General features: G+C 41.9%; 1 protein-coding gene across 3 annotated transcripts in view; it reads left to right on the forward strand.

The window, feature by feature from the left end:
- Window positions 1–26,234, forward strand: part of shoc1 (shortage in chiasmata 1) — a 70,055-nt gene that overhangs the window by 18,180 nt on the left and 25,641 nt on the right. For all 3 annotated transcript variants that reach the window (XM_061980364.1, XM_061980366.1, XM_061980365.1), the window contains 9 exons: window positions 6,356–6,491; window positions 8,669–8,763; window positions 13,516–13,734; window positions 13,809–14,189; window positions 14,256–14,468; window positions 21,946–22,143; window positions 22,204–22,296; window positions 22,368–22,546; window positions 22,609–22,681. In XM_061980364.1, coding sequence (XP_061836348.1) covers window positions 6,356–6,491; window positions 8,669–8,763; window positions 13,516–13,734; window positions 13,809–14,189; window positions 14,256–14,468; window positions 21,946–22,143; window positions 22,204–22,296; window positions 22,368–22,546; window positions 22,609–22,681 — 1,587 coding nt within the window. The remainder of the gene's footprint in view (window positions 1–6,355; window positions 6,492–8,668; window positions 8,764–13,515; window positions 13,735–13,808; window positions 14,190–14,255; window positions 14,469–21,945; window positions 22,144–22,203; window positions 22,297–22,367; window positions 22,547–22,608; window positions 22,682–26,234) is intronic.

The following is a 26,234-nucleotide window of genomic DNA, read 5'->3' on the forward strand; positions in this document are numbered from 1 at the left end:
ACATATTGTTATGAAGGTGTCTGTTACTACATTATATATATATACTTGCAGTGTGTATATTGTACATATTATATTATTATGTAGATGTCTGTTACTACATTATATACAGTATATATACACTTGCAGTGTATATATTTTACATATCATATTGTTATGAAGGTGTCTGTTACTACATTATATATATATATATACTTGCAGTGTGTATATTGTACATATTATATTGTTATGAAGGTGTCTGTTACTACATTATATATATATACTTGCAGTGTGTATATTTTACATATTATATTGTTATGAAGGTGTCTGTTACTACATTATATATATATACTTGCAGTGTGTATATTTTACATATTATATTGTTATGAAGGTGTCTGTTACTACATTATATACAGTATATATACATATATATAAGGTTAACGAACCCCGCAAACGAACTGACTACGAGTATGACATGTATCTGCGGCAAGCTGTGCAAAAATCAACGTGGCTTAAGAATCCATCAGGCCAGAATGAAATGTTTGGAGCGGGAGAGCGAGGTTCAACGCACAGGTCCTGGACCTGGTGAGACGCAGGAGGAGCCCGGACAGGAGACACCCCACAGATCCCAGTCCCTCCACGTACCGGAGTCTCTCAATCCCAGCAGAGTAGTTCCACAGCAGCGGATTAAATGGCCCCAAGCAAACAGACGGAGCGAGTGGCTGCAGTTTGATGAGGATGTGTCCAACATCATCCAAGCCACAGCTAAAGGAGATGTCGACAGCAGGCTCCAGGCAATGAGTACCATCATCGTCAGCTATGGCTCAGAAAGATTCGGACGAATGGAGAAGGGCAACACTGAGGCCATCCCCTACACCATGAATCGCAGAGCCACTAAGATACACCAACTGCGCCAGGAGCTTCGAACCCTCAGGAAACAGTTCAAGAGAGTTTCTGAGGAGGACAAACAACCTTTAGAAGAGCTGCGCAACATCCTGCGGAAGAAGCTGACAACTCTCCGCAGAGCAGAGTGGCACAGGAGGCGTGGAAGAGAGAGAGCTAGGAAGCGAGCAGTCTTCATTGCCAACCCCTTTCGGTTTGCTAAACAGCTGCTCGGGGACAAGCGCAGTGGCCGGCTTGAGTGCCCAAGAGAGGAAGTGAATCGCTTCCTCCAGAATACCATGAGCGACCCACTGAGGGGACAAGATCTAGGACCCAACAGAGCGCTCATCAGCCCTGCGCCACCAACGGCAGAGTTCCAGTTGACAGAGCCCAGTTTGAAGGAGGTTGAAGAGGTCATCAAGGCAGCCCGCTCAGCATCTTCCCCGGACCCCAGTGGTGTACCTTACCTCGTCTACAAGCGCTGTCCAGGGCTTCTCAAGCATCTGTGGAAGACCTTGAAGGTGATCTGGCGAAGGGGGAGAGTGGCCAACCAGTGGAGGTGTGCAGAGGGAGTATGGATCCCCAAGGAGGAGGACTCGAAAAACATCAACCAGTTTCGGACTATATCACTTCTGAGTGTGGAAGGGAAGGTGTTCTTCAGCATCGTCTCCCGAAGACTGACCGAGTTTCTCCTCAAGAACAACTACATCGACACTTCAGTGCAGAAGGGGGGGATTCCTGGAGTCCCCGGCTGTCTAGAGCACAACGGTGTCGTCACACAGCTCATCAGAGAGGCCCATGAGAGCAGAGGGGAACTTGCTGTGTTGTGGTTGGACCTGACTAATGCCTATGGGTCCATCCCACACAAGCTAGTTGAGCTTGCGCTACACCGCCACCATGTTCCCAGCAAGATCAAGGACTTGATCCTGGATTATTACAATAACTTCAGGCTCCGGGTCACTTCTGGGTCAATAACCTCTGACTGGCATCGCCTTGAGAAGGGAATAATAACAGGATGCACCATCTCCGTTGTCCTTTTTACACTGGCGATGAATATGGTGGTAAAGTCTGCTGAGGTGGAATGCAGAGGGCCTCTGTCCAGATCAGGTGTTCGACAGCCCCCCATTAGAGCCTATATGGATGACCTTACCATAACAACAACATCAGTACCAGGGAGCAGGTGGATCTTGCAGGGATTGGAGAGGCTCATTGGGTGGGCCAGGATGAGTTTCAAGCCCGCAAAGTCAAGGTCCATGGTGCTGAAGAAGGGGAAGGTGGTCAACAAATTCCGATTCTCAATCTCAGGAACGGTCATTCCATCCATCACGGAGCAACCAGTCAAGAGCTTGGGAAAGCTCTTTGACTCCAGCCTGAAGGACTCTGCTGCTATCCAGAAGTCTACTGAAGAGCTTGGAGGGTGGCTCACCAAAGTAGACAAGTCTGGCCTACCTGGTAGATTCAAAGCCTGGATCTACCAGCACTCCATCCTTCCCAGAGTCCTGTGGCCTCTCCTTGTATATGCAGTCCCAGTAACAACAGTGGAATCCTTTGAAAGGAAGATCAGCAGCTTTCTGCGGAAATGGCTGGGTCTCCCACGCAGCCTCAACAGCGCTGCTCTGTACGGGACAAGCAACATCCTGCAGCTACCCTTCAGTGGGCTCACTGAAGAATTCAAGGTGGCACGCACAAGAGAAGCCCTACAGTACAGAGACTCCAGGGACTGCAAGGTGTCATCAGCCGGGATTGAAGTGAGGACAGGAAGGAAGTGGAAGGCAGAAAAGGCAGTGGAGGTGGCTGAGTCACGCCTTAGACAAAAGGCACTGGTTGGGGCCATAGCAACAGGGAGAGCAGGCTTGGGCTACTTCCCAAAGACCCAAGTCAGCCAGGCCCGGGGCAAAGACAGACGACATCTACTCCAGGAGGAGGTCCGAGCAGGCTTGGAGGAAGAGCGAGTGGGCAGGGTAGTGGGACTCCGGCAACAGGGGGCATGGACAAGATGGGAGGGCACGTTGCAGCGCAAAGTCACCTGGTCAAACATCATGCAGGCAGACCTCCACCGCGTCCGGTTCCTCGTGGCAGCAGTCTACGATTCCCTCCCTAGCCCAGCAAACCTCCATGTTTGGGGGAAGAGCGAGACACCCTTCTGCTCCCTTTGCTCCGGAAGAGGCTCCTTGGAACATCTCCTCAGCAGTTGCCCAAAGTCTCTGGCTGATGGTCGCTATCGCTGGCGTCATGACCAGGTACTCAAAGCAGTTGCTGAGAGCATAGCCTCAGCCATCAGCAGCAGCAAGCAACATCATGCGCCAAAGAAGGCAATCTCTTTCATCAAAGCTGGGGAGAGACCTCGTGCACGTCCAAAGACAATAACAGGACTCCTTCACACAGCCCCTGATTGGCAGCTACACGTTGACCTGGGAAAACAACTGAGGTTCCCCCAGCACATTGTAAAAACATCTCTACGGCCAGACATGATAATCATCTCAGAGGCTTCAAAACACCTCATCATGCTGGAACTAACAGTGCCTTGGGAGGAGCGGATTGAGGAAGCCAACGAAAAGAAACGTGCCAAGTATCAGGAGCTGGTGGAGGACTGCAGGGGCAGGGGCTGGAGGACTTTCTATGAGCCAATAGAAGTTGGTTGCCGTGGCTTTGCAGGACGCTCCCTCTGTAAAGTGCTTGGCCGATTGGGAGTCAAAGGGGCGGCCAAAAGGAGGGCCATTCAATCCGCAAGTGAAGCGGCAGAGAAAGCCACAAGGTGGTTGTGGCTGAAAAGGGCAGATCCGTGGGTTGCTACTGGGACACAAGCAGGGACTTGATCACCCCGGCTGGGTCGCCTGGACGAGGGTGTCTGATGTTGCGAGACCCGAAACACCCGATGAATCCAGGATACATCACTGATGATGTGTCCCAGTGCATCCAGGAGATGTATCTTTCAAGCAGTGTATATATTTTACATATTATATTGTTATGAAGGTGTCTGTTACTACTATATATATATATATATACTTGCAGTGTGTATATTGTACATATTATATTGATATGAAGGTGTCTGTTACTACATTATATATATATACTTGCAGTGTGTATATTGTACATATTGATGATATGTTTTTATTTTTATTTTGATGCTCTTTTTGTCATAGAAAATGTTGTTTTTTATGGCAAACACAAAAAATACCACTTGTCAGGTAATTGGAGCCTTAAATATATCAATAATTCTTAACAACAATGATTTCCATTTATTGTTATATTTTGAGCAATGACAGTTTTAAAGAACAAAAAAGTCTGCATGGCAGCTTTGCATTATTAAGGTCAAATGCAACTTGATCTCATTACATTTCATCTGTATGCTCTTTTATTCCACTTTTTAATATGTTTTTTATAATGTGTCGTGGCCCGTTAAAAAAATTAGCTGCTTGCTGCAAATGTCCCCTGGGCTGCACTTTGGGCATCTCTGCTCTAACACAATCTAATCTTGGAGCCATTGGAAATACGGATGATCTGTTCAAGGGGCAAACTAAATATATCACAAACAGTAGTGGAATTTCTTCAACATGTCACACATCGGTAACATATTACAGCTCATGGGGGTGATACAAATAAATAATGAGGTTGACACCTACACAGCATGTGATGATACACATCCTTCTTTGAGGCCAACACCCACATTTCTTTCTTACAGTAAGTACATGTAGTAAGTAAATGGGCCTTGTTATGCAAAAGGGATTTTTTTTAGTGTTTAGTTCAGTTTAGTCTGTGCCGATACGACTTTTTCACTTCTGATTGGATACTGATATTTGAGCCTTTATTTTGGGCCGATACTGATATTGATCCAATATCAGCAAGAATCATACATACTTTTATTATTTTGCTGTGTGGAATGTTAGAAAATGTTTGATCATGTGAAATTTGTAGGGGTGTGAATCTTTGGGCACCAATTGATCCGCTTCGACTACTGGGGTGATGATTTGATTCAGACTTGATTCAACACAATTCTGTATTTAAACCAATTCTCGCAATGTATTATTTGGTATAATAATTATAATTAACATTTTTTTAAACAAGGTACATGTTAGAAAAGCTCCTTTCAGTTGCATAAAGATGGCCTGAAAACATATTTGAAAAAATGAATTCCTGTTTTTTTTTAAAAATATAGATTTTTGAAAATTGTCAATCAATTTACAATTGGGATGAATAAGAATCGCGGTTTGGTTGTGAATCGATTTTTTTGTGCACCCCTAGAAATTAGTCAAACAGAAAACTGTCATGTCTGTGTAATCATGTTTTGTTTTAGTCATGTTTTGTTTAGTTAATGGACTCTTTAGTTTCTGGCTTTTCACTCCCTTGTCTTGTTTCCATGATTACCCATTAGTTTCACCTGTTTCACGTTTGGAGTCATTGTGCACTCTTGTTTGTCACCATAGCAACCCATTAGTTTTCACCTGTCACGTCACGCACCTGTTTCACGTTTTGAGTCACGCACCTGTTTTCGTTAATCATGTCTGTAGTATTTAAGTTCATTGTTTTCAGTTTGTCCTTCTGGTGACATCCCGCATTCATACCCCTGTCACACTCTGTCTACCTCTGCGCACTTCATGCCTTGTCCAAGTAAGTTTTTTCTATTAATGCCACAGTTAGTGTTTTTGTTTAATTGTTCACAGTTTTTTGCCCACGTGCAAGTCTTTTTGTTTCGTTAGTCAAGTTTGTACTTCCGCCTTGAGCGCGCTTTTTGTTCCTTTGAGTGTTATAAATAAATATGTATTTACCTTCACACCATGACCAGTCCAGCTTTACTTGCATCTCGGGAAAACAAACACACCATAGTCCACGTCTTGACAAAAACCATTTAATAACTTACCTCTCTGGAATGGACTTATGCTGTCTTTAATTGAAGTGTAGTGGTAATTTGTTTTATGGCGTCATAATAATCAACTGAATTAAGCTCATGACACAGTAAGCTGAATATGCGGACACGTTTGATACTGGGTACTTTCTAATATGCTTCTGCCTTGGGGACTTTGTATGTGTAAGTCATATGCAACTATAATTACTTGATACTTGTTTATATTAGCAAATGTGCTGTTTTACACTGCAATATTGTTAAATTAGAGACACTTTTTACATATGTCTAGCTTGTGTGCTTAGCTGTTGCGTAGCTGCTAGCTCCTAGTAGCCTATAGCCTGCCATGTTTGCCTTTTAATAAATGACTTGACTAAAATAGAAGAAAATATCAACATTGTGTGTTTATTGGAGGACATTTAGATGTTAGCTGGCTGATGCAAACCAATATTATCTGATATCAATATAAGCTCGGGACACCCCTATTTCTAACAGTAATATGTGTCCATAGAGACTGTTTTTTGAGCTCCAAGCGTGAGAAAAATAATCTCCTCCACTTGTGAGAGAAAAGATGTTCAACGTCATGCGTAACCCAACTTTGTTCGATTTTTTAAAAATATTTATTTCTCCCCTTCTGAATTGGCGTTTACCTTCCAGGACATGCGGTTCTTCCGACCGATTTGGAGCTGGACGTGACCCTGTCTCCGCCTCCTGCCACTGACGGCCGCCAGTCTCACGTGTTACTACGGACGTGTGACCTAGAGAGGGAGGCTTTGTCTCCGCCGGGCGGACTGTGAGTGAGGATGTAACTTTGAAAACAACAACTAGAGCAGACCTGTGTCTGGAGGCCAGTATATCTATTTTTAGGAACACTAATACAAAACCTCACAATAATGTCTGATTGAATGCTAAAAACGTTATGACAGTTCTAATTTTTTTTACTGAATGAGACACCCAGAATGTACGTCAAAATAAAGAATGTGGCATTTACAATATTAACTATGAATGATAAAACACTGAATATTGACAACATATGAACGTCACACCCCCTCTCTATCCACATATTTTACAATCAAGCGAAGCGCCACAAAAATGCAACAAACACAGTGAAATATGAACGTGAAGTAAGGGTGTAACCGTACGTGTATTTGTATTGAACCGTTTCGGTATGGGGGTTTCGGTTTGGTTCGGAGGTGTACCGAACGAGTTTCCACACGGACATATGAAGTAGCGTACTGCACGTTGTGTAAACAATGCACACCGAGGCGCAACACACGGCATGCTAGCAGCAACCGGGCTACGACAACAAAGCGAAAGCGGTTTGCCGATATTGTTCAGCAGCGGTAGGGTATGCTTCTGGCAACACGTCAAACATGCTAACCCATTTGAAGCGTCACCACCCCCAAGTGAACATCGCTTCAACGAAGAAAAAGACGAGCGTCGTGCAAACACAGCATTCAAGCAGCCTCTCCTCGGCTAGTCAGGCAGGGCTAAAGCAATAACAAATGCCGTTGGTGTTTTTATAGCAGCAGATTTAAGACCATATTGCATTAAAAACTAGATTTTGAACCACTTCTTCTTTCTGCAGACAATGTGGATGAACTGATTTTTCTGGCAAAAAACATGAAAATTGAGTGAAAGTCACCAGGGTTAAAGGCTGGGGGGGAAGAAAAGTTAATCTGAGGCTGAGTTCATTTGAAACTGTTTAATGTTGCACTTTTTATATGTAGAAGAAAAGTTTTGTCATTTTATTTAATCTGAGCAACAACTTGAGGCAGTTTAATGTTGATTAACGTGGACCCCGACTTATACAAGTTGAAAAACTTATTGGGGTGTTACCATTTAGTGGTCAATTGTACGGAATATGTACTGTACTGTGCAATCTACTAATACAAGTCTCAATCAATCAATCAAAAAAAGCACTTTATATGTAGAAAGGTTTTGTTAAGAAACCATTCTGAGCCTTAAATTATTTAGTTTTTATTTTATATATGTTGACCACATTAACCCTGGCAATGGACCCTGTGTGTATATGTATGTTATTGTTATGCTTAGCATTCATGACTGCCTGCTGTTGCACTGATCAGCTTAGTGGTGACTCACATCCATCACACACAGAGCTATTTCTATTTTTAGGCAGAATTATTATAGTGTTCCCAATGTTAAAAGGATAAAGCCATTGTTTACAAATTTGGTAAATAATTAACAAACATTTTTATATTTTGTTGTTTTCTTACTGTACCGAAAATGAACCGAACCGTGACCTCTAAACCGAGGTACGTACCTAACCGAAATTTTTGTGTACCATTACACCCTTAACGTGAAGGGTAAAAAAAAACCCCACCTGCAATCTAATATATCACTAAACTTTAGAACTTTGTTGTAAAGATCTCCTTTTGCGCGTGTCCCTGACACCCGCATTTCAGGCTGGCCGCTCTGGAAACACTCTGTAGAAACGCTCCCCACCCACACTGCTTGTTGCCTCGTCTGAGCTGCTGTGACTTAGATTACCATCTCATCCATTTTCTACCGCTTATTCCCGGTCGTAGTAAGTAATTCGATTACCATAGTAACTAATTAGATGACCATAGTAACTAGTATATCATGCAAAAGCGCAGATTCCAACCATTGAAATGCTATCTATGTTGCAAGACTTACGGTAATTTAAAAACATCCCTGCACATCATAATGGCAGCTACAGTTTCCATCTTCAAGATCTAAAACAATTATGTGGGAATGTCTGGCAGGCCAGGTTGAAAAACTTAACAGGCCGCATGCGGCACCCGGGCCTTAATTTGCCCAGGTCTGAACTAGAGGAATGATGCAAACTACAGTCCAAGCACAATAAGCATGTTAATTAGTGCTCTGATGGCCTCAATCTACAGTGAAGGCATCTCTTGTATAATTAGATTGTTGAAGATGTCTGAGTATGCTTTTTGTGATTTTGATGATGTTTTTATGGTCACCCAGTTGTTTGGTGTCAGCCGCAGCTCAGCAGCAGATGGAGATGACGCTTTGGAAGGCGGAGAAGCATCCCGACTATGTGTTGAGCTTCCTGTTTACAGGTAGAAACGTGTTCTCTGTGTTGCATTGAGGTCGACCATTGGCGTTGTTAGGCCTATTTTAGGGGGGCTCAAGCCCCCCTAAAATATTCTTAAGCCCCCCTAAATAATTTGGTGTTTTTATGGGTTTTTTTACAAATAAATGCCGACATATTCATTATAAAGTGGCCCAAATATGAGTTTAAATAAATAATCATATAACCTGTTATTATTCACTCAGTTTCCCCTCACTTCGTAGCGTAAGGTAGAGAGCCCCTTTAGTGCGTCGGTATCCAATCCATTCCATTTGATCATATAGAAAATGCCCACATCACTCAAATTCCAGCCCGCATTTTCTCTGCGACCTTGCTTGCGGTCCTGCAGGTGTACGAAGCACATTATCTTCCTTTACAATGAGTGAAGCTGCACAAAACCTTGTGTGTGCAATTGTAAATCATTTATTTTTTAAGTTTTGTGTTTCTTGTAGAATCTATATAAAGTAATATACATTAGCCTATTGTTAAAATAATGAAAAAAACATCATTAAATATATTTGTTTTATTGTATTGTTACATTAATAGCTGTTTTATTATTATAGGATGGCTTGTTAAACATTTAATAGGATTTTCAGAGGGAGGAAAACCCAAGACATTTAATATAAAATGTAAAATGAATAAATACATAAAAAGAAAAAGAAAATATATGGTTAAAAGCCATCGTCCCGGGGAGCATTTCATTTCGTCCCGTGCATTTAAAAAAAAAAATAACAATGAATAATTTCTAAGTCTTTGTTAGCCGTTTGTGAAGTTTTGTGCTCGTGCGTAACATTCGCTCGCATTCTATGCATCTCCTAGGGGCAAAGCCCCCCCTGTCCTTAAAAGCTAGTGACGCCCCTGAGGTCGACCATGATCTACAGTTTGGATATGACCGTTATTAATGATATATTGCACTAAAACTCCCCACGGTTAGAATGATTATTCTTGTAAAACTGTGAGTGATAACCGCAGTTCTATAAACTCACGGACGAGCGATGAAGCTCATTTCCCGGAGAAGAATGCTAGCTAGCTGGAATCTACCACCGCTAATTGATGGCTGGCAACTTGCACGCTAATTACAAACTCAAATGCTAACATGAATATAAAGCACAGTAACGACTCTTTCCCCATTACAGCTAGTGCCACTAAATGAAGCTAGTAGCTGTCACTGCTAATCCCTAGCTAGCAGCTAGCGCTGTAATTGCTAGCTAGCCATTAGTGAAGCTAGCTGTTGTTTATGTATTTATTTTATTTTCATAGAACTTGCCTAAAAGATTTCAGTATGTGTATAAGTAGTTTTTGAGCACATGATCTAACAATACCGTGATAATACTAATGACCATGATATGAGAGTGTCCTATTTATCAATCAATCTTTATTTATATAGCCCTAAATCACAAGTGTCTCAAAGGGCTGCACAAGCCACAACGACATCCTCGGTACAAAGCCCACATACGGGCAAGGAAAAACTTACCCCAGTGGGACGTCGATGTGAATGACTATGAGAAACCTTGGAGAGGACCGCATATGTGGGTAACCCCCCCCCTCTAGGGGAGACCGAAAGCAATGGATGTCGAGTGGGTCTGACATAATATTGTGAGAGTCCAGTCCATAGTGGATCCAACATAATAGTAAGAGTCCAGTCCATAGTGGGGCCAGCAGGACACCATCCCGAGCGGAGACGGGTCAGCAGCGTAGAGATGTTCCCAGCCGATGCACAGGCGAGCGGTCCACCCCGGGTCCCGACTCTGGACAGCCAGCACTTCATCCATGGCCACCGGACCTGTGCCCCCCCCCCCTCAAGGAAAAGGGGAGCAGAGGAGAAAAGAAAAGAAACGGCAGATCAACTGGTCTAACAGGGGGGCTATTTAAAGGCTAGAGTATACAAATGAGTTTTAAGATGGGACTTAAATGCTTCTACTGAGGTAGCATCTCTAATTGTTACCGGGAGGGCATTCCATTCATTTATTAAACATACACAAATTAATTTGCAGTACACATGCTAAACTGTCAAACAAGCATTCATATTTTGTAACTATTTATTTATTTGGTATATTACCAAATTTTATGGGCTATAGAGCACACTGGTATTTAAGCCAAACCCACCCAATAAATATGTTTACATATATTAGCCGCACCGGACTATAAGCCACAGATATACTGTATATCGTTACGAAAGATATTTGTAAATGTTTATTTACATACCTTTATTGTTTTTAAAAGTTGCCTGTAACACAGGCAGTAAAAGGGCTGACCGAACAAAACAGAAGTCATCGTCATGGACCCACAAGCTGCAGAAGCTAGCTGTCCAATCAGATAAACAGACTCCATACCTCCACGGTGACGTTTTGGGGAATTTACGAAACTGAAACACTACAAAAAGAATGCCATTGTACAAACCCTGTTTCCATATGAGTTGGGAAATTGTGTTAGATGTAAATATAAACGGAATACAATGATTTGCAAATCATTTTCAACCCATATTCAGTTGAATATGCTACAAAGACAACATATTTGATGTTCAAACTGATAAACATTTTTTTTTTTTTTTGCAAATAATCATTAACTTTAGAATTTGATGCCAGCAACACGTGACAAAGAAGTTGGGAAAGGTGGCAATAAATACTGATAAAGTTGAGGAATGCTCATCAAACACTTATTTGGAACATCCCACAGGTGTGCAGGCTAATTGGGAACAGGTGGGTGCCATGATTGGGTATAAAAACAGCTTCCCAAAAAATGCTCAGTCTTTCACAAGAAAGGATGGGGCGAGGTACACCCCTTTGTCCACAACTGCGTGAGCAAATAGTCAAACAGTTTAAGAACAACGTTTCTCAAAGTGCAATTGCAAGAAATTTAGGGATTTCAACATCTACGGTCCGTAATATCATCAAAAGGTTCAGAGAACCTGGAGAAATCACTGCACGTAAGCGGCATGGCCGGAAACCAACATTGAATGACCGTGACCTTCGATCCCTCAGATGGCACTGTATTAAAAACCGACATCAATCTCTAAAGGATATCACCACATGGGCTCAGGAACACTTCAGAAAACCACTGTCACTAAATACAGTTGGTCGCTACATCTGTATGTGCAAGTTAAAGCTCTACTATGCAAAGTGAAAGCCATTTATCATCAACATCCAGAAACGCCGCCGGCTTCTCTGGGCCCGAGATCATCTAAGATGGACTCATGCAAAGTGGAAAAGTGTTCTGTGGTCTGACGAGTCCAGATTTCAAATTTTTTGTGGAAATATTCGACATCGTGTCATCCGGACCAAAGGGGAAGCGAACCATCCAGACTGTTATCGACGCAAAGTTCAAAAGCCAGCATCTGTGATGGTATGGGGGTGCATTAGTGCCCAAGGCATGGGTAACTTACACATCTGTGAAGGCATCATTAATGCTGAAAGGTACATACAGGTTTTGGAACAACATATGCTGCCATCTAAGCGCCGTCTTTTTCATGGACGCCCCTGCTTATTTCAGCAAGACAATGCCAAGCCACATTCAGCACGTGTTACAACAGAGTGGCTTTGTAAAAAAAGAGTGCGGGTACTTTCCTGGCCCGCCTGCAGTCCAGACCTGTCTCCCATCGAAAATGTGTGGCGCATTATGAAGCGTAAAATATGACCGCGGAGACCCCAGACTGTTGAACGACTGAAGCTCTACATAAAACAAGAATGGGAAAGAATTCCACTTTCAAAGCTTCAACAATTAGTTTCCTCAGTTCCCAATCGTTTATTGAGTGTTGTTAAAAGAAATGGTGATGTAACACAGTGGTGAACATGCCCTTTCCCAACTGCTTTGGCACGTGTTGCAGCCATGAAATTCTAAGTTAATTATTATTTGCAAAAAAAAAAAAAAGTTTATGAGTTTGAACATCAAATATGTTGTCTTTCTAGTGCATTAAATTGAATATGGGTTGAAAAGGATTTGCAAATCATTGTATTCCGTTTATATTTACATCTAACACAATTTCCCAACTCATATGGAAACGGGGTTTGTAAGTTAATAATACTAACACAGACACTTGTACACATGTTAGCATATTCGCCAATGCTAAGGACAAGCACGTACAAATATCCATGAAAACACTCCTACAGACATCACACATGGGACGGTTTAGTAAGTATGAATTGTTTTAGTTCTATTGTAAAACTTACAAATGTTGCTTGTAGTGATGAATGAAGAATACTTTTGAGCAGGAACGCGATGGACGAATACTTCCGGTTCAAGGAACAAAACAGCATTACATTTTCAACCCACGGCACCTGCAGTCAACAAACTCGTCCAAAAGATGGCGTCATAGCACAAACAATTACACACCTTTTCAATGTCTCCGTCGGTGTTCTATACACTGTGAAAACTATTTGTTGAACACAAAACATTATGGCCGTTAGCGAAGAAAAATCCATAAATCCATTTTATAATCCGCAGGGTCCAAAGCGTGGGAAAAAATGACAACGTCCTGTCTGCTTTGACAATGTAATGGTACACGCTGCTGCCTTTTGTGCATATGGCCCGGGACCCTAAAACCCAACACTAAGCCTGGGTAAACGGGGGCGTAAAACCTGAACCACATCAAACATAATAGACTTATCGGAAGATTCCAAAGAAAAATAACCTATTTAGTAATGATCTGATGCAAGCCATACTTCATTTACTTTTTTAAAAGCGCAAACCGCCGTACTTTGGACATCACCTGCGCTCCACTAATACTTTTGTACTGTTCTGACAGAACCTGAGCTACAAGAAGCCGCTGTTGAATTCCAGCCTCTGAGCGAAGCATTGATGCTAATAACGTTGGAGAGTTTTGCTCCAGAGCTGGAGACCAGAGTCTTATTTGGCAGCTGGAGGGAGTCTCCGGAGAGGCTGAGTGCTGATCTTCCTTCTTTTCATGACAGCAACCACATGTTGGAGGATTTCAGTAACGTGTCTCTAGAACCTGATGAGACAGGTGAGCTAAGCCATTTTTATTTCTCAGGCGACCACAAATCTCAGCGGATGATACGAACTCTTCTCTAACTGCAGACATCATCTGGTCAGTAGCGGTGAGCACCACCCTGCTACAGCCTCACCTGGAGGAGTCCCAAAATGCTGCTTTCCCTTCAAAAGCAGAAACAGACTTTTCCGGTGACAAAAAATGTCTAAAACTAACTCCCAACATAAAGGAAATCCAACCTTCCACTGGCAACGTTGATAGAACGGCTGACAAGAGTGGATATGTACCTGCTCCTTGTTGGAAGAATGTCAGCCAATTAAAACAGAGTGCGCAGAAAGTCGCCTTCGGGGTGAAGGAAGAAGACCAGAGAGACGTCATGGCTTCCGGGCGCCCGGCGCATCAGCAAGTTGACCCGCTGACCACCTTCATGATGCTGAGGTCACAGCCAGTGTCTCCCGTCCCAGCAGCAGGTAACATTACAGCTGGCTGACAAAGAAGAGCATTGTCATTTTAAAATGTCATTTGTGGTTCATCAGCACCAGCGCAGCAGGAAAAAGCAACAAAGTCAGAGGAGCAGCAGCAGCCTCGTCCTGAGGACACACGCACACTGGCAGAGAGGACGCTGAGCGCCGCTGCGGCATCAGGACACGCCACTAGAGAGCAGAATAATGCTGATGCTGCGATACCTCCAACCGACGCTCTGCGCTTCACCCATGATGGCAGCAGAGTGGTGGAGGTCCAGGCCACAGGTACGACTCTCACTCCGCCTTCACTGTCGGAACATGAATGCACCCGAAAGCAAACTCATGGTAGGGGCCTTGTCAGCTTTACAAAATGAAATCTATGAATCCTATCAAAACGTTTACGCCCCCTGCTGGTGTGTACTTCACAATGTCGTAACTCATCATCATCGGCGGTCACTCGAAGCGAGTATGACTATCCCCCTGGTAGGGGGTTATCCCTTTATGGAGGATGCCTGTGCGCGACTTTGTTTAAAGGGGAACATTATCACAATTTCAGAAGGGTTAAAACCATTAAAAATCAGTTCCCAGTAGCTTATTTTATTTTTCGAAGTTTTTTTCAAAATTGTACCCATCACGCAATATCCCATTTTCCTGTGACGTCACATAGTGATGCCAACACAAACAAACATGGCGGATAGAACAGCAAGGTATAGTGACATTAGCTCGGATTCAGACTCGGATTTCAGCGGCTTAAGCGATTCAACAGATTACGCATGTATTGAAACGGATGGTTGTAGTGTGGAGGCAGGTAGCAAAAACGAAATTGAAGAAGAAACTGAAGCTATTGAGCCATATCGGTTTGAACCGTATGCAAGCGAAACCGACAAACGACATGACAGCCAGCGACACGGGAGAAAGCGAGGACGAATTCGGCGATCGCCTTCTAACCAACGATTGGTATGTGTTTGTTTGGCATTAAAGGAAACTAACAACTATGAACTAGGTTTACAGCATATGAAATACATTTGGCAACAACATGCACTTTGAGAGTGCAGACAGCCCAGTTTTCATCAATTAATATATTCTGTAGCCATACCCTCATCCGCTCTCTTTTCCTGGGGGTCTGGCGGCAGATTTCTTTGACTTTATCGTTGGAAATGCATCTGCTTTGAGTGTCGCAGGATATCCACACATTCTTGCCATCTCTGTCGTAGCATAGCTTTCGTCGGTAAAGTGTGCGGAACAAACGTCCAATTTCTTGCCACTTTCGCATCTTTGGGCCACTGGTGCAACTTGAATCCGTCCCTGTTCGTGTTGTTACACCCTCTGATAACACACCGACGAGGCATGATGTCTCCAAGGTACGGAAAACAGTCGAAATAAACGGAAAATAACAGAGCTGATTTGACTCGGTGTTTGTAATATGTTTGAGAAAATGGCGGATTGCTTCCCGATGTGACGTCACAATGCTCCGAGGGCGAATAATAGAAAGGCGTTTAATTCGCCAAAATTCACCCATTTCGTTCGGAAATCGGTTAAAAAAAAAAGGTCTTTTTTCTGCAACATCAAGGTATATATTGACGCTTACATAGGCCTGGTGATAATGTTCCCCTTTAACGTGGGGAGACTGGTGCACAGACAGTCACCACACGATCCTTGACAGATCCGGGTCAGGGTCCAGTGGCATGGAGTCCAAGACGACTGGGGACCCTTTTCTGCTGCAGCCTTCATCCGCCATCCAAGCCGTTGTGACGTTCCATAGGGTTAGCAATCATCCTCCGCCTGTTCCACCGTTGAGGTCTTGGGTTGTTATTTCCCCATAACTGGGCCCACATGGAGGTGGGGGTGCCTTCTTCCGCCATCGCAGCCGTTGTGGTAGTTCTTAAATCTACCGTCTTCCGCCTGCTCCGCCGTTGAGGTCTTCACCGTATCCCTGGCTAGGGGGCAGTCAGGTACTAGGCCTTTGCCAAGGGCCACCTGGGGTAACAGTAGTAAAGTGGTTAACCTCCTAAATCAGACCTGGGCATTCTGCGGCCCACGGGCCTCATCCGGCCCTTTGTGCGTCCCTGTCCGGCCCGCGTGAGGACAATCATAAATTACAAAATACATTTTAAAAAGTATCTATGTCGAGTGTGCAATACAATGGTGCTGCTTTTGTTTTGAAAAGCGTTATTTGTATTACTTCCGTGTGGACGTATGCGCGTGCGTGATTGTGACTGATTGTGAACAGCTGCAATCACAAATTACAAAATAAAGTTGAAAAAACATCTATATCGTGCGCGCAATACAACTGTGCTGCTTTTATTTTGAAAAGTGTTATTTATGGGCGTATGTCTGTGTGTAACCTGTGAGTGAAGGTGCACAGCGACAAGTAATGCACGGTTTACACCCGAGACGCTAAAAAGAGAAAAGTTGATGACAAATGGCGTGTTTTCAACAAGACATGGACTGCCAAGCAACGTTCCCTCTAAGGTGCGCGCCTGCGCAATTGCGCACTGCTCAAGCGTCCTCTGCGCACAGCAAATATATGCCTCGCACCAAATCAAACCCATCTGAATTCTAAACAAAATAAACACATTTATTCTGTGTAATTTTGCAATGCAACTCTGAGTGACAGTGACAACAAGCGGCACTAACGGTGTTCGTCAACACCGTTCAATTGAACACCGTTCAATTATTGTAACATCTATCGAGATGCTTCGAGGCCAGGAATTACAGTATATCGATTATTTAATTGAGCAAAACTGTTTATATTCGGCCATAACCACACCAAAAACATGAGTAAAACACTTCTATCTCGAAAAACTAGTCATTTTCTTCCGTACAAACCAGGCCAAAACCAACTTGTCATCTGTCACCAACACTCATAGCACTAAGCCACTGGTGCGTTTATGGCCACACAAAAAGTCGGACAACTCAAACACCACACAAAGTTACACTATGACTCCTCAGTCATACGTGTGCTTATTCTACTGTCATTTATTATTAATGTTAATTTATTTATATTAATCATGGAATGCTGTTACTAGAGAAAGTTACAGGAATGCACACTTCATCCTATGTTTACATTTCATTGTGCAACATGAGGATGTTTAAGGGGAACTAAATGTGATCTCTGAAAGGGTTACAAATGATTTCCAAAGCAGTGCTTTTGGTATAAAGTTAAGTTAGGTTAAATGAAAGTATTATTATTATTATTATTATTATTTATCTTACGGTATACATCAAAAATAATATTGAGCAAAATTTAATTGAAATATTGTCGATGTGGCCCTCCAGCAGTGCTCAGGTTGCTCATGCGGCCCCCGGTAAAAATGAATTGCCCACCCCTGTCCTAAATGGTAAATGGGTTGTACTTGTATAGCGCTTTTCTACCTTTTTTTTAAGGAACTCAAAGCGCTTTGACACTATTTCCACATTCACCCATTCACACACTGAGGGCGGGAGCTGCCATGCAAGGCGCTAACCACGACCCATCAGGAGCAAGAGTGAAGTGTCTTGCTCAAGGACACAACGGACGTGACTAGGATGGTTAGAAGGTAGGGATTGAACCAGTAACGTTCAGATTGCTGGCACGGCCACTCTCCCAACTTCGCCACGCCGTCCTAGTGCCCCAAGACCCCATAGAGGAGCCTCCACTGCCGGATGCACTTTAACTCAGCTGTCAATTAAAAACATGTGTCCAAAATAAACAATAATAAATATCACTTGATTCGATACAATTTTAAATAAAATATACAATTTATAATTTCTTCAATTTAAAGGGGAACATTATCACCAGACCTATGTAAGCGTCAATATATACCTTGATGTTGAAGAAAAAAGACCATATATTTTTTTAACCGATTTCCGAACTCTAAATGGGTGAATTTTGGCGAATTAAACGCCTTTCTATTATTCGCTCTCGGAGCGATGACGTCACATCGGGAAGCAATCCGCCATTTTCTCACTTTCGTCGGTGTGTTGTCGGAGGGTGTAACAACACGAACAGGGACGGATTCAAGTTGCACCAGTGGCCGAAAGATGCGAAAGTGGCAAGAAATTGGACGAAATTTGTTCAAAATACGAGGTTGTGGGGAAAGCCGACGAAATGGTCAGTCGTTTGTTCCGCACACTTTACCGACGAAAGCTATGCTACGACAGAGATGGCAAGAATGTGTGGATATCCTGCGACACTCAAAGCAGATGCATTTCCAACGATAAAGACCCTAGCTTCCCTGGCCTGCTGACATCAACTCCAAAACTGGACAGATCAGCTTTCAGGAAAAGAGAGCGGATGAGGGTATGTCTACAGAATATATTATTCATTACTCGCGGTTTTACGTAAATTATTATACATAAACTGTGTTTACCAATAATTTAGCTTAAAAACATTTATTTTTTTCAATCATTCGAGTACATTCGGGTAGTCTTGTGTAATGCAGTATTTTGTGTCTATTTAGGTATGGTTAACCTGAGTGCTGAAATCGTGGAAAAATATATGTTCTTAGCTCGCCTGAAATGGGCTGTCTGCACTCTCAAAGTGCATGTTGTTGCCAAATGTATTTCATATGCTGTAAACCTAGTTCATAGTTGTTAGTTTCCTTTAATGCCAAACAAACACATACCAATCGTTGGTTAGAAGGCGATCGCCGAATTCGTCCTCGCTTTCTCCCGTGTCGCTGGCTGCCGTGTCGTTTTCGTCGGTTTCGCTTGCATACGGTTCGAACCGATATGGCTCAATAGCTTCAGTTTTTTCTTCAATTTCGTTTTCGCTACCTGCCTCCACACTACAACCATCCGTTTCAATACATGCGTAATCTGTTGAATCGCTTAAGCCGCTGAAATCCGAGTCTGAATCCGAGCTAATGTCGCTATAATTTGCTGTTCTATCCGCCATGTTTGTTTGTATTGGCATCACTATGTGACGTCACAGGAAAATGGACGGGTGTATATAACGATGGTTAAAATCAGGCACTTTGAAGCTTTTTTTAGGGATATTGCGTGATGTGTAAAATTTTGAAAAAAACTTCGAAAAATAAAATAAGCCACTGGGAACTGATTTTTAATGGTTTTAACCCTTCTGAAATTGTGATAATGTTCCCCTTTAAGCTTGAAATAAAAAATGAGAATAAGGTAAATGCTGTATTAAATTTGGGTTGAGTTGAATTTGAGTTTATTTGGAACATGCATGCATGCAACATGATACATCGCAATTTCCCAGTTTCTCTATTCAACATGTTCGAAAAGGAGTAGGAAGAAGCGGATCTTATTTAATCCTACCCCTTTTCCTTTACATAGCAGTTGCTAAAACTTTTGTTCACTTCCTGTTCTCAATGTATTCACAATATAAGTAATAACAATACAAATAAATAAATAATAATGAGTGAAGTAAGTTATATTTTATATGGCGAGATTAATAAGATTATCTAGAAAATGGATGAATGGATGAAATAAATTCAGATTGTTTATCATGGTTCTTCTTCTTTGTAATTTGTAAACACTTTAAGTTTGAAGAGTTTCTTGAAGTGGATCATATTAGTACGTTGTTTGATTTCTTTGCTTAATCCATTCCATCATTGAATTCCACATACAGATATACTGAAGGTCTTATTAAGTGTTGTACGTGCGCACAAATGTTTTAAATTACATTTTTCTCTAAGATATTTCTCCTCTTTTGTTGAGAAGAATTGTTGTATTTTCGATTCAATGAATAAATGGTTTGAACGTTCTCTATATCCAACATTATGTATTATTCTAACTGATCTTTTTTGTAACACCGTTAATAAATGAAGTGTACTTTTGTCGTTATTTCCCCATATTTCTGCACAATAACTCAGATATGGTAACACTAACGAGCAGTAGAGAACATGGAGTTAAAAAAATAAAAAATGTAGTTAAAGTTAGGGGTTGTTAACCTTTTTGACCTTGAGGGACAATTTTTCCACTACAGAGAGACCCAGGGATAGGGATGTCCCGATCCAGGTTTTTGCACTTCCGATCCGATACCGATATTGTTTTTGCATTTCCGATCCGATACCGATACTGACCGATACCGATACTGGCCTATCCGAGCATGTATTAAAGTTTAAAGTTATTTAGCCTACTTAGTTGTCAGAATCATGTTGAAAAGGGTTTTAGTACTCTTGATAACAACTAGCCAGCTGAATTAGGGGAGTTTGAATAATACACAATGGTTGGTAACAAGAAACTGACCTGTTTATTCAAGGATAAACACAAAATAGACAAAATTATACATGACAAACAGAAATGGCATCATTAAACTAGGGCTGGGCGATACGGCCTTTTTTTAATATTGCGATATTTTAAGGCCATATTGCGATACACAATATATATCTCGATATTTTGCCTTAGCCTTGAATGAACACTTGATGCATATAATCACAGCAGTATGATGATTCTATGTGTTTTGATTGATTGATTGAGACTTTTATTAGTAGGTTGCACAGTGAAGTACATATTCCGTACAATTGACCACTAAATGGTAACACCCCAATAAGTTTTTCAACTTGTTTAAGTCGGGGTACACTTGAATTGATTCATGATACAGATATATACTATCATATATACTATCATCATAATACAGTCATCACACAAGATAGTCACATTGAATTATTTACATTATTTATAATCCAGGGTGTGGAGGGGGGCGCCGGATGTAAGTGTCAAAAAGACAGCTAAAAGAGTTTGATATGAGAATAAATCTAAAGTTCAAATATAGGGTAGAAATGCACCCATTTGCAGGAAATGTAGTCTTGATTTTCAACATTTTCTTTCAAGGCTTGCATGTCTACATTAAAACATTCTTCTTCATACTGCATTAATATATGCTACTTTTAAACTTTCATGCAGAGAAGGAAATCACAACTAAAAAAATCACTAATTTTTTCATACGGTGTTGATGTGGACATTTTTGCCTCGGCATTTTGATGGTGTGGGCGTGTGGCACCGAATGGAGATAAACGTCTCGACAGACGTCACAGTATTTGAACAATGATGACGAAAACTGTTTTCTCTGTCGTGTCCGTGTGTCGAAAATTGTTATGCGCTTATTTTTTTATTTGATTTTGTGCGTGGCATAGATTTGCTACGCGCAGAGGACGCATAAACAGTGCGCAATTGCACAGGCGAGCACCTTAGAGGGAGCGTTGCTCGCACGGCTGCGCTAGCATCACAGCTAACGTTAGCCATGCTGCTACCTCTCTGCTGGTAGAGGACGTATACGTATGTGACGTATGACGTGACAGTATGTGACGTATGTCGTGACAGTATGTGACGTGTGTAAGAAGGTGCACTTGCTGTCTGTGAGAGGGAGACACAGGAAAGAGTGAGAAGAGCCTGTCGTGTACTGCCAGCAGCTAAAAGCAACTGCGTGAGAATTCACAGACCTGTGGATGTGTTGAAGGTGTGCTGGAAAAAGCGGAACGGAAATTAGGGAGCAGCAGAAAAGTGGAATGTATTAATTTAAATCGGTGCGTTGGAAAACACGGACCGGCGTTTTTTTTAAACTGGATCTGGATCGGCATTTTCCCATGCCTTGCCGATACGCAATTTTTGGCAAATATCGGCAGCCGATCCGATCCAAATATCGGATCGGGACATCCCTACCCAGGGCCCACTCAAATATTATCACCAAAAAATGGTGTCCTTCGTCAATGTTCACAAAGAGTAAATAGCTTGGTAATCAGTGCTAAAGAAATGTCCACACACACAAAGACCGATGTAGCTACAACAAAGTTTAATTAAAGAATGTGTTTTGCAGACAGTCAGTATCAGGCCTACCGTGAGCTGCTGGCCTTCGCTCAGCCTCGTCTGACCTCTGCCAGGGAGTTGGGCCTCAACCTGCCCGCCTGGAAGGACTTTGAGCGCCTGGCTCCGGACCAGACGCGCTATGTGCTGCGACAGCAGGAGTTGGCTCTGTGCAGGAGGACGCAAGCGGAGAGGGGGGAGCTGGTCAGAGGTACACACAAACACACAACTTGAAAGCATCCGTAGAATCACAACCCGCTGTTGCGTGCAGATCAGGAGCAGCTGTTACGTCTTGTGGCTCTGGTCCACATGCTGGTCATGGCCAAAGAGCTGGTGTTCAAGTGTGACCTGAGCGCCGCTGCCGGTCAGTGATGACGTCAGTGACATGGCTTCACCACGTTGACACTAAAAAAATGTTGTTTTTTTGCTCTAAAGAGTACCTGAGCAAGGCAGTCGAGACGAGCGCTGACCCGAGTCTGGCTCAGCTGCTGAGGAAGCTGCAGATCATCCTTTACCTCAGCAGAAGGAACGGCGAGGCCAACTTGAAACTGCTGGAGCTGCAGCAGCTGATGTCGGTGCAGCTGCGCAACGCCGGCGACACGCAAAAAGACAAAGTCGGTGTATTGCTCGTGCAGTCACAACACGACCCGTCTTGACGCTTGTCCTTGTTCCGCAGATTCTTGTCATCATATCACTTCATTGTGAAGACAGCACATCTGCAATCATCCAACACCTGAGCCAACTGACTGGTCCGTATCTGCTTCTTTTTCCATAACGTGTTCACTTCTTTAAGGTAACACTTTTTAAAAGTTGCTCAGAGCGTCTCAGAGTGTATTGAAAGTGTGTTAGCCTCACAGCGCTTTTAGTAGGCTGTACTGGGAACACGCCGTTTAGTGGGTCTGTAGCTTTAATACACCAGGCGTTGCCCAAACTTCTTGACTTAGGGGCCGCATTGGGCTAAAAATATTTGGATGTAAAATAACTATATATATATACCGAGTCATACCAAAGACTATAAAAATGGGACCCATTACCTCCGTGTTTGGCACTCAAGGGTTGGAATTGGGGGTTGAATCACCAAAAATGATTCCCGGGCGCGGCCACCGCTGCTGCCCACTGCTCCCCTCACCTCCCAGGGGGTGATCAAGGGTGATGGGTCAAATGCAGAGAATAATTTCGCCACACCTCGTGTGTGTGTGACAATCATTGGTACTTTAACTTTAATACGTATACGTATATATATATATATATATATATATATATATATATATATATATATATTTCACATATGATGTTAATATAATGGATATATAATTAATTCATATAATTATATTAATTATATTACATTATTATAATAGATGTATAATTATTAATTAATATACCGTATTTTTCGGAGTATAAGTCGCACCAGAGTATAAGTCGCACCTGCCGAAAATGCATAATAAAAAAGGAAAAAAACATATATAAGTCGCACTGGAGCCCGGCCAAACTATGAAAAAAAACTGCGACTTATAGTCTGAAAAATACGGTAATTTGGATATTATATTAGATTATATATATATATTATATATTATCGTATTTTCTGGACTATAAGGCGCACTTAAAATACTTTTTTCCCTCCTCAAAACTCGACAGTGCGCCTTCTAACCCGGTGCGCCTAATGTAAGGAATACGTTTGGTTGAGCTTACCCACCTTGAAGCAATCTTATTTGGTACATGGTGTAATGATAAGTGTGACCAGTGGATGGCAGTCAAACATAAGAGATAGGTAAAGGCTTCCTAGTTTGATGTGCTTCAACATAGGAGTATTATTATGGTGTGTAAGGTAAGACATATTATCTGGTGTTTTGTTTCACAATATTATGCAAAAGCAAATTTTCTTACCTTCTGGTACCTGCTGATCTGTATTTGGGATCTGCATAAATCCTGAAAAATTGCGCGCGTCTACCTTTGTAGTCTGTGCCGTCACTATAGTCGATATGCTTCTTCTTTTTCTCTATCTTCTTGTTATGGGACATTCGTCCTCCGCTGTTGCCATTTCTAATATAAAGTAGTGTAAAGTTCTTACTTATATCTGTCAGTAAACTCGCCATGAAAGCACTAAAACATACCGGTACTCAATTTAGAATTTTTTTTTTTTAATATGACTTAAATATGAAAAAAGATAAAAAATAGACCATTCTTCGGCAGTGCGTCTTATAATCCGGTGCGCCCTATGGTCAGGAAAATACGGTATATTATATTAGAGTATGTGAAAGTTTGACTTCTACATTGTTTACTTACATGACGACCTCCTTAAAGTTTTGTAATCAATCAGAAATATCAAGCACCTAAAATGCGTCAAACATGGATAAGTGTGGCGAGTGTTTTGCTTTTTTTTCCGTCATTCTTTGTAATGGATTTAAATGAGTGTAATTTAGATTGTTTTCATGGTGCATGGACGTTTTTTATAATGTCCACAAAGTTCTGTGATCAGGTTGTGTTATGTGTGACAATGTCTGTTGACATTTTGTGTTGGTTGGATTTTTTTTTTCTCCATGACTAGGAAAGTTGTTTGCATTGGGGTATATAAGTTAATGATGCGCACTCTTCCATTCAGTGCATAATTAAAGGTCATTTAACTGACTTTCTTATGTTTTCCACCAGAAGGCGTTAATTAGCAGCATTAAAAATTAATGAAGTGTCCCTGTGGGTAAAATTCCTTATTGAATTCATGGCGTCTCGCGGGCCAAATTGAAGACGTCGGCAGGAAGCATTTGGCGTGCGGGCCGTAGTTTGAACATCCCCGAAAACCCTATAATGACAATGTGAAACTGAATTTTTTAGATTTTTTTGCAAATGTATTAGAAATAAAACCCCTTAATAAATCACATGTATATAAGTATTGATAGCCTCTGCCAGGAAGCTCAAAAGTGAGCTCAGGGGCATCAATTGATCATCCTTGAGATGTTCCTACAGCTTAATTGGAGTCCACCTTGTCAGGTTCAAACACTGATGACATCTATTAAACAGACAAGCAAGGAATTAAACAGAGACAGAATTAAATTTAACTCATTGAGGAGAAACGTCTGGGCTTACTCTTTGTACAGTCTTCCACCACGCTCTGACGAAAGGTCGCACGCCTCCTCTTTTATTTGGACTTTCCCTGATTGCAGGGCAACAGCTGTTTCTAAAGGAAGGGGGGTCGTAAATAGCTGTTGCCTTTGGTTACAAAACAGTTCAAAGAAAAGGTGCCTGGAGGGGGGTCAGGTCCTGCCTCCTCTCCGCTTTGTAGATCTTGGGTCAAGACAAGATCTTCCAGTGGATTACAATAGATCAAAGAAACCAACACCTTCATATCGCTTCCCATCCTACACAGTGGAGTTTTACAAGCCTTTTGATTGGTAAGATCAAAGACAGCTTTTATCTGCTCGCCAGGAACTCATTGAAACACAAAGTTTTGTGATAACTTAGATACAATTATTCTGACACACCTATGGTAGCATAGGGAAATGTGAACGTGAAGCGCTGTGAAAACTTTCCGGATGTACTGTATACACTGTAACTATACACCTGTTAAAGGTGATGAAAGCCATATACCCGAAACATTAAGACGTTGGACAGGAGGACACAAACGTTAGCACCACTAGCATGTGAGCAACATGCTAACATTTTAACAGCAACTCATGCAGTTAGCTTTTTTTTTTACTAAAGAAAAACTAAATGTTCAAACTTAAAGCTTCCCTGTCTGCCATTTGATTACAATTCCAGCACTAGGATTTGATTAACGATTGATTATCGATGCATCTTTTTCCTTACATAGCATTTGTTTTATACAAAGCATATTTGTCAGCATCCGTTAAATAAAGTAAACAAATATCAGACGGAACAATCCAACACAATTCCCACAATAAAAACATCTCCTATTACATAAAGTGTAACACATCAAGTGCTTTTAAAAATAATGTTTTTTTAACTGAAATAATTGTAAGCTGTTTTCACAGATTTCACGACGAGCAAGTTTAATACAACATTTTTAGGAATAATTAATTAAACAACCAAACAATATCCTTGACAAATAACTTGTTTGACCTAAAATCATATTTTGTTGCACTCTGCAGATTCAATATTGTAGCAAACTGTCATTATGTGCAGTGTTGACAGTGTCCGACTGTGTGTTGTGAAAGTGAGAATGGAAGGTTGAGTATGGAGAGAGAGAGAGAGAAAAAAAGTTTTTGTTGCTGTTGTTTATTTGTTGTGGTCGACGGTGACAGTAGCCAGTTTCGCAATAAACTTTTAACCGACCATCTTCTCGTCATCAAA

The sequence above is a fragment of the Nerophis lumbriciformis genome, linkage group LG20 (assembly GCF_033978685.3).
Source record: "Nerophis lumbriciformis linkage group LG20, RoL_Nlum_v2.1, whole genome shotgun sequence".
NCBI lineage: Eukaryota > Metazoa > Chordata > Actinopteri > Syngnathiformes > Syngnathidae > Nerophis > Nerophis lumbriciformis.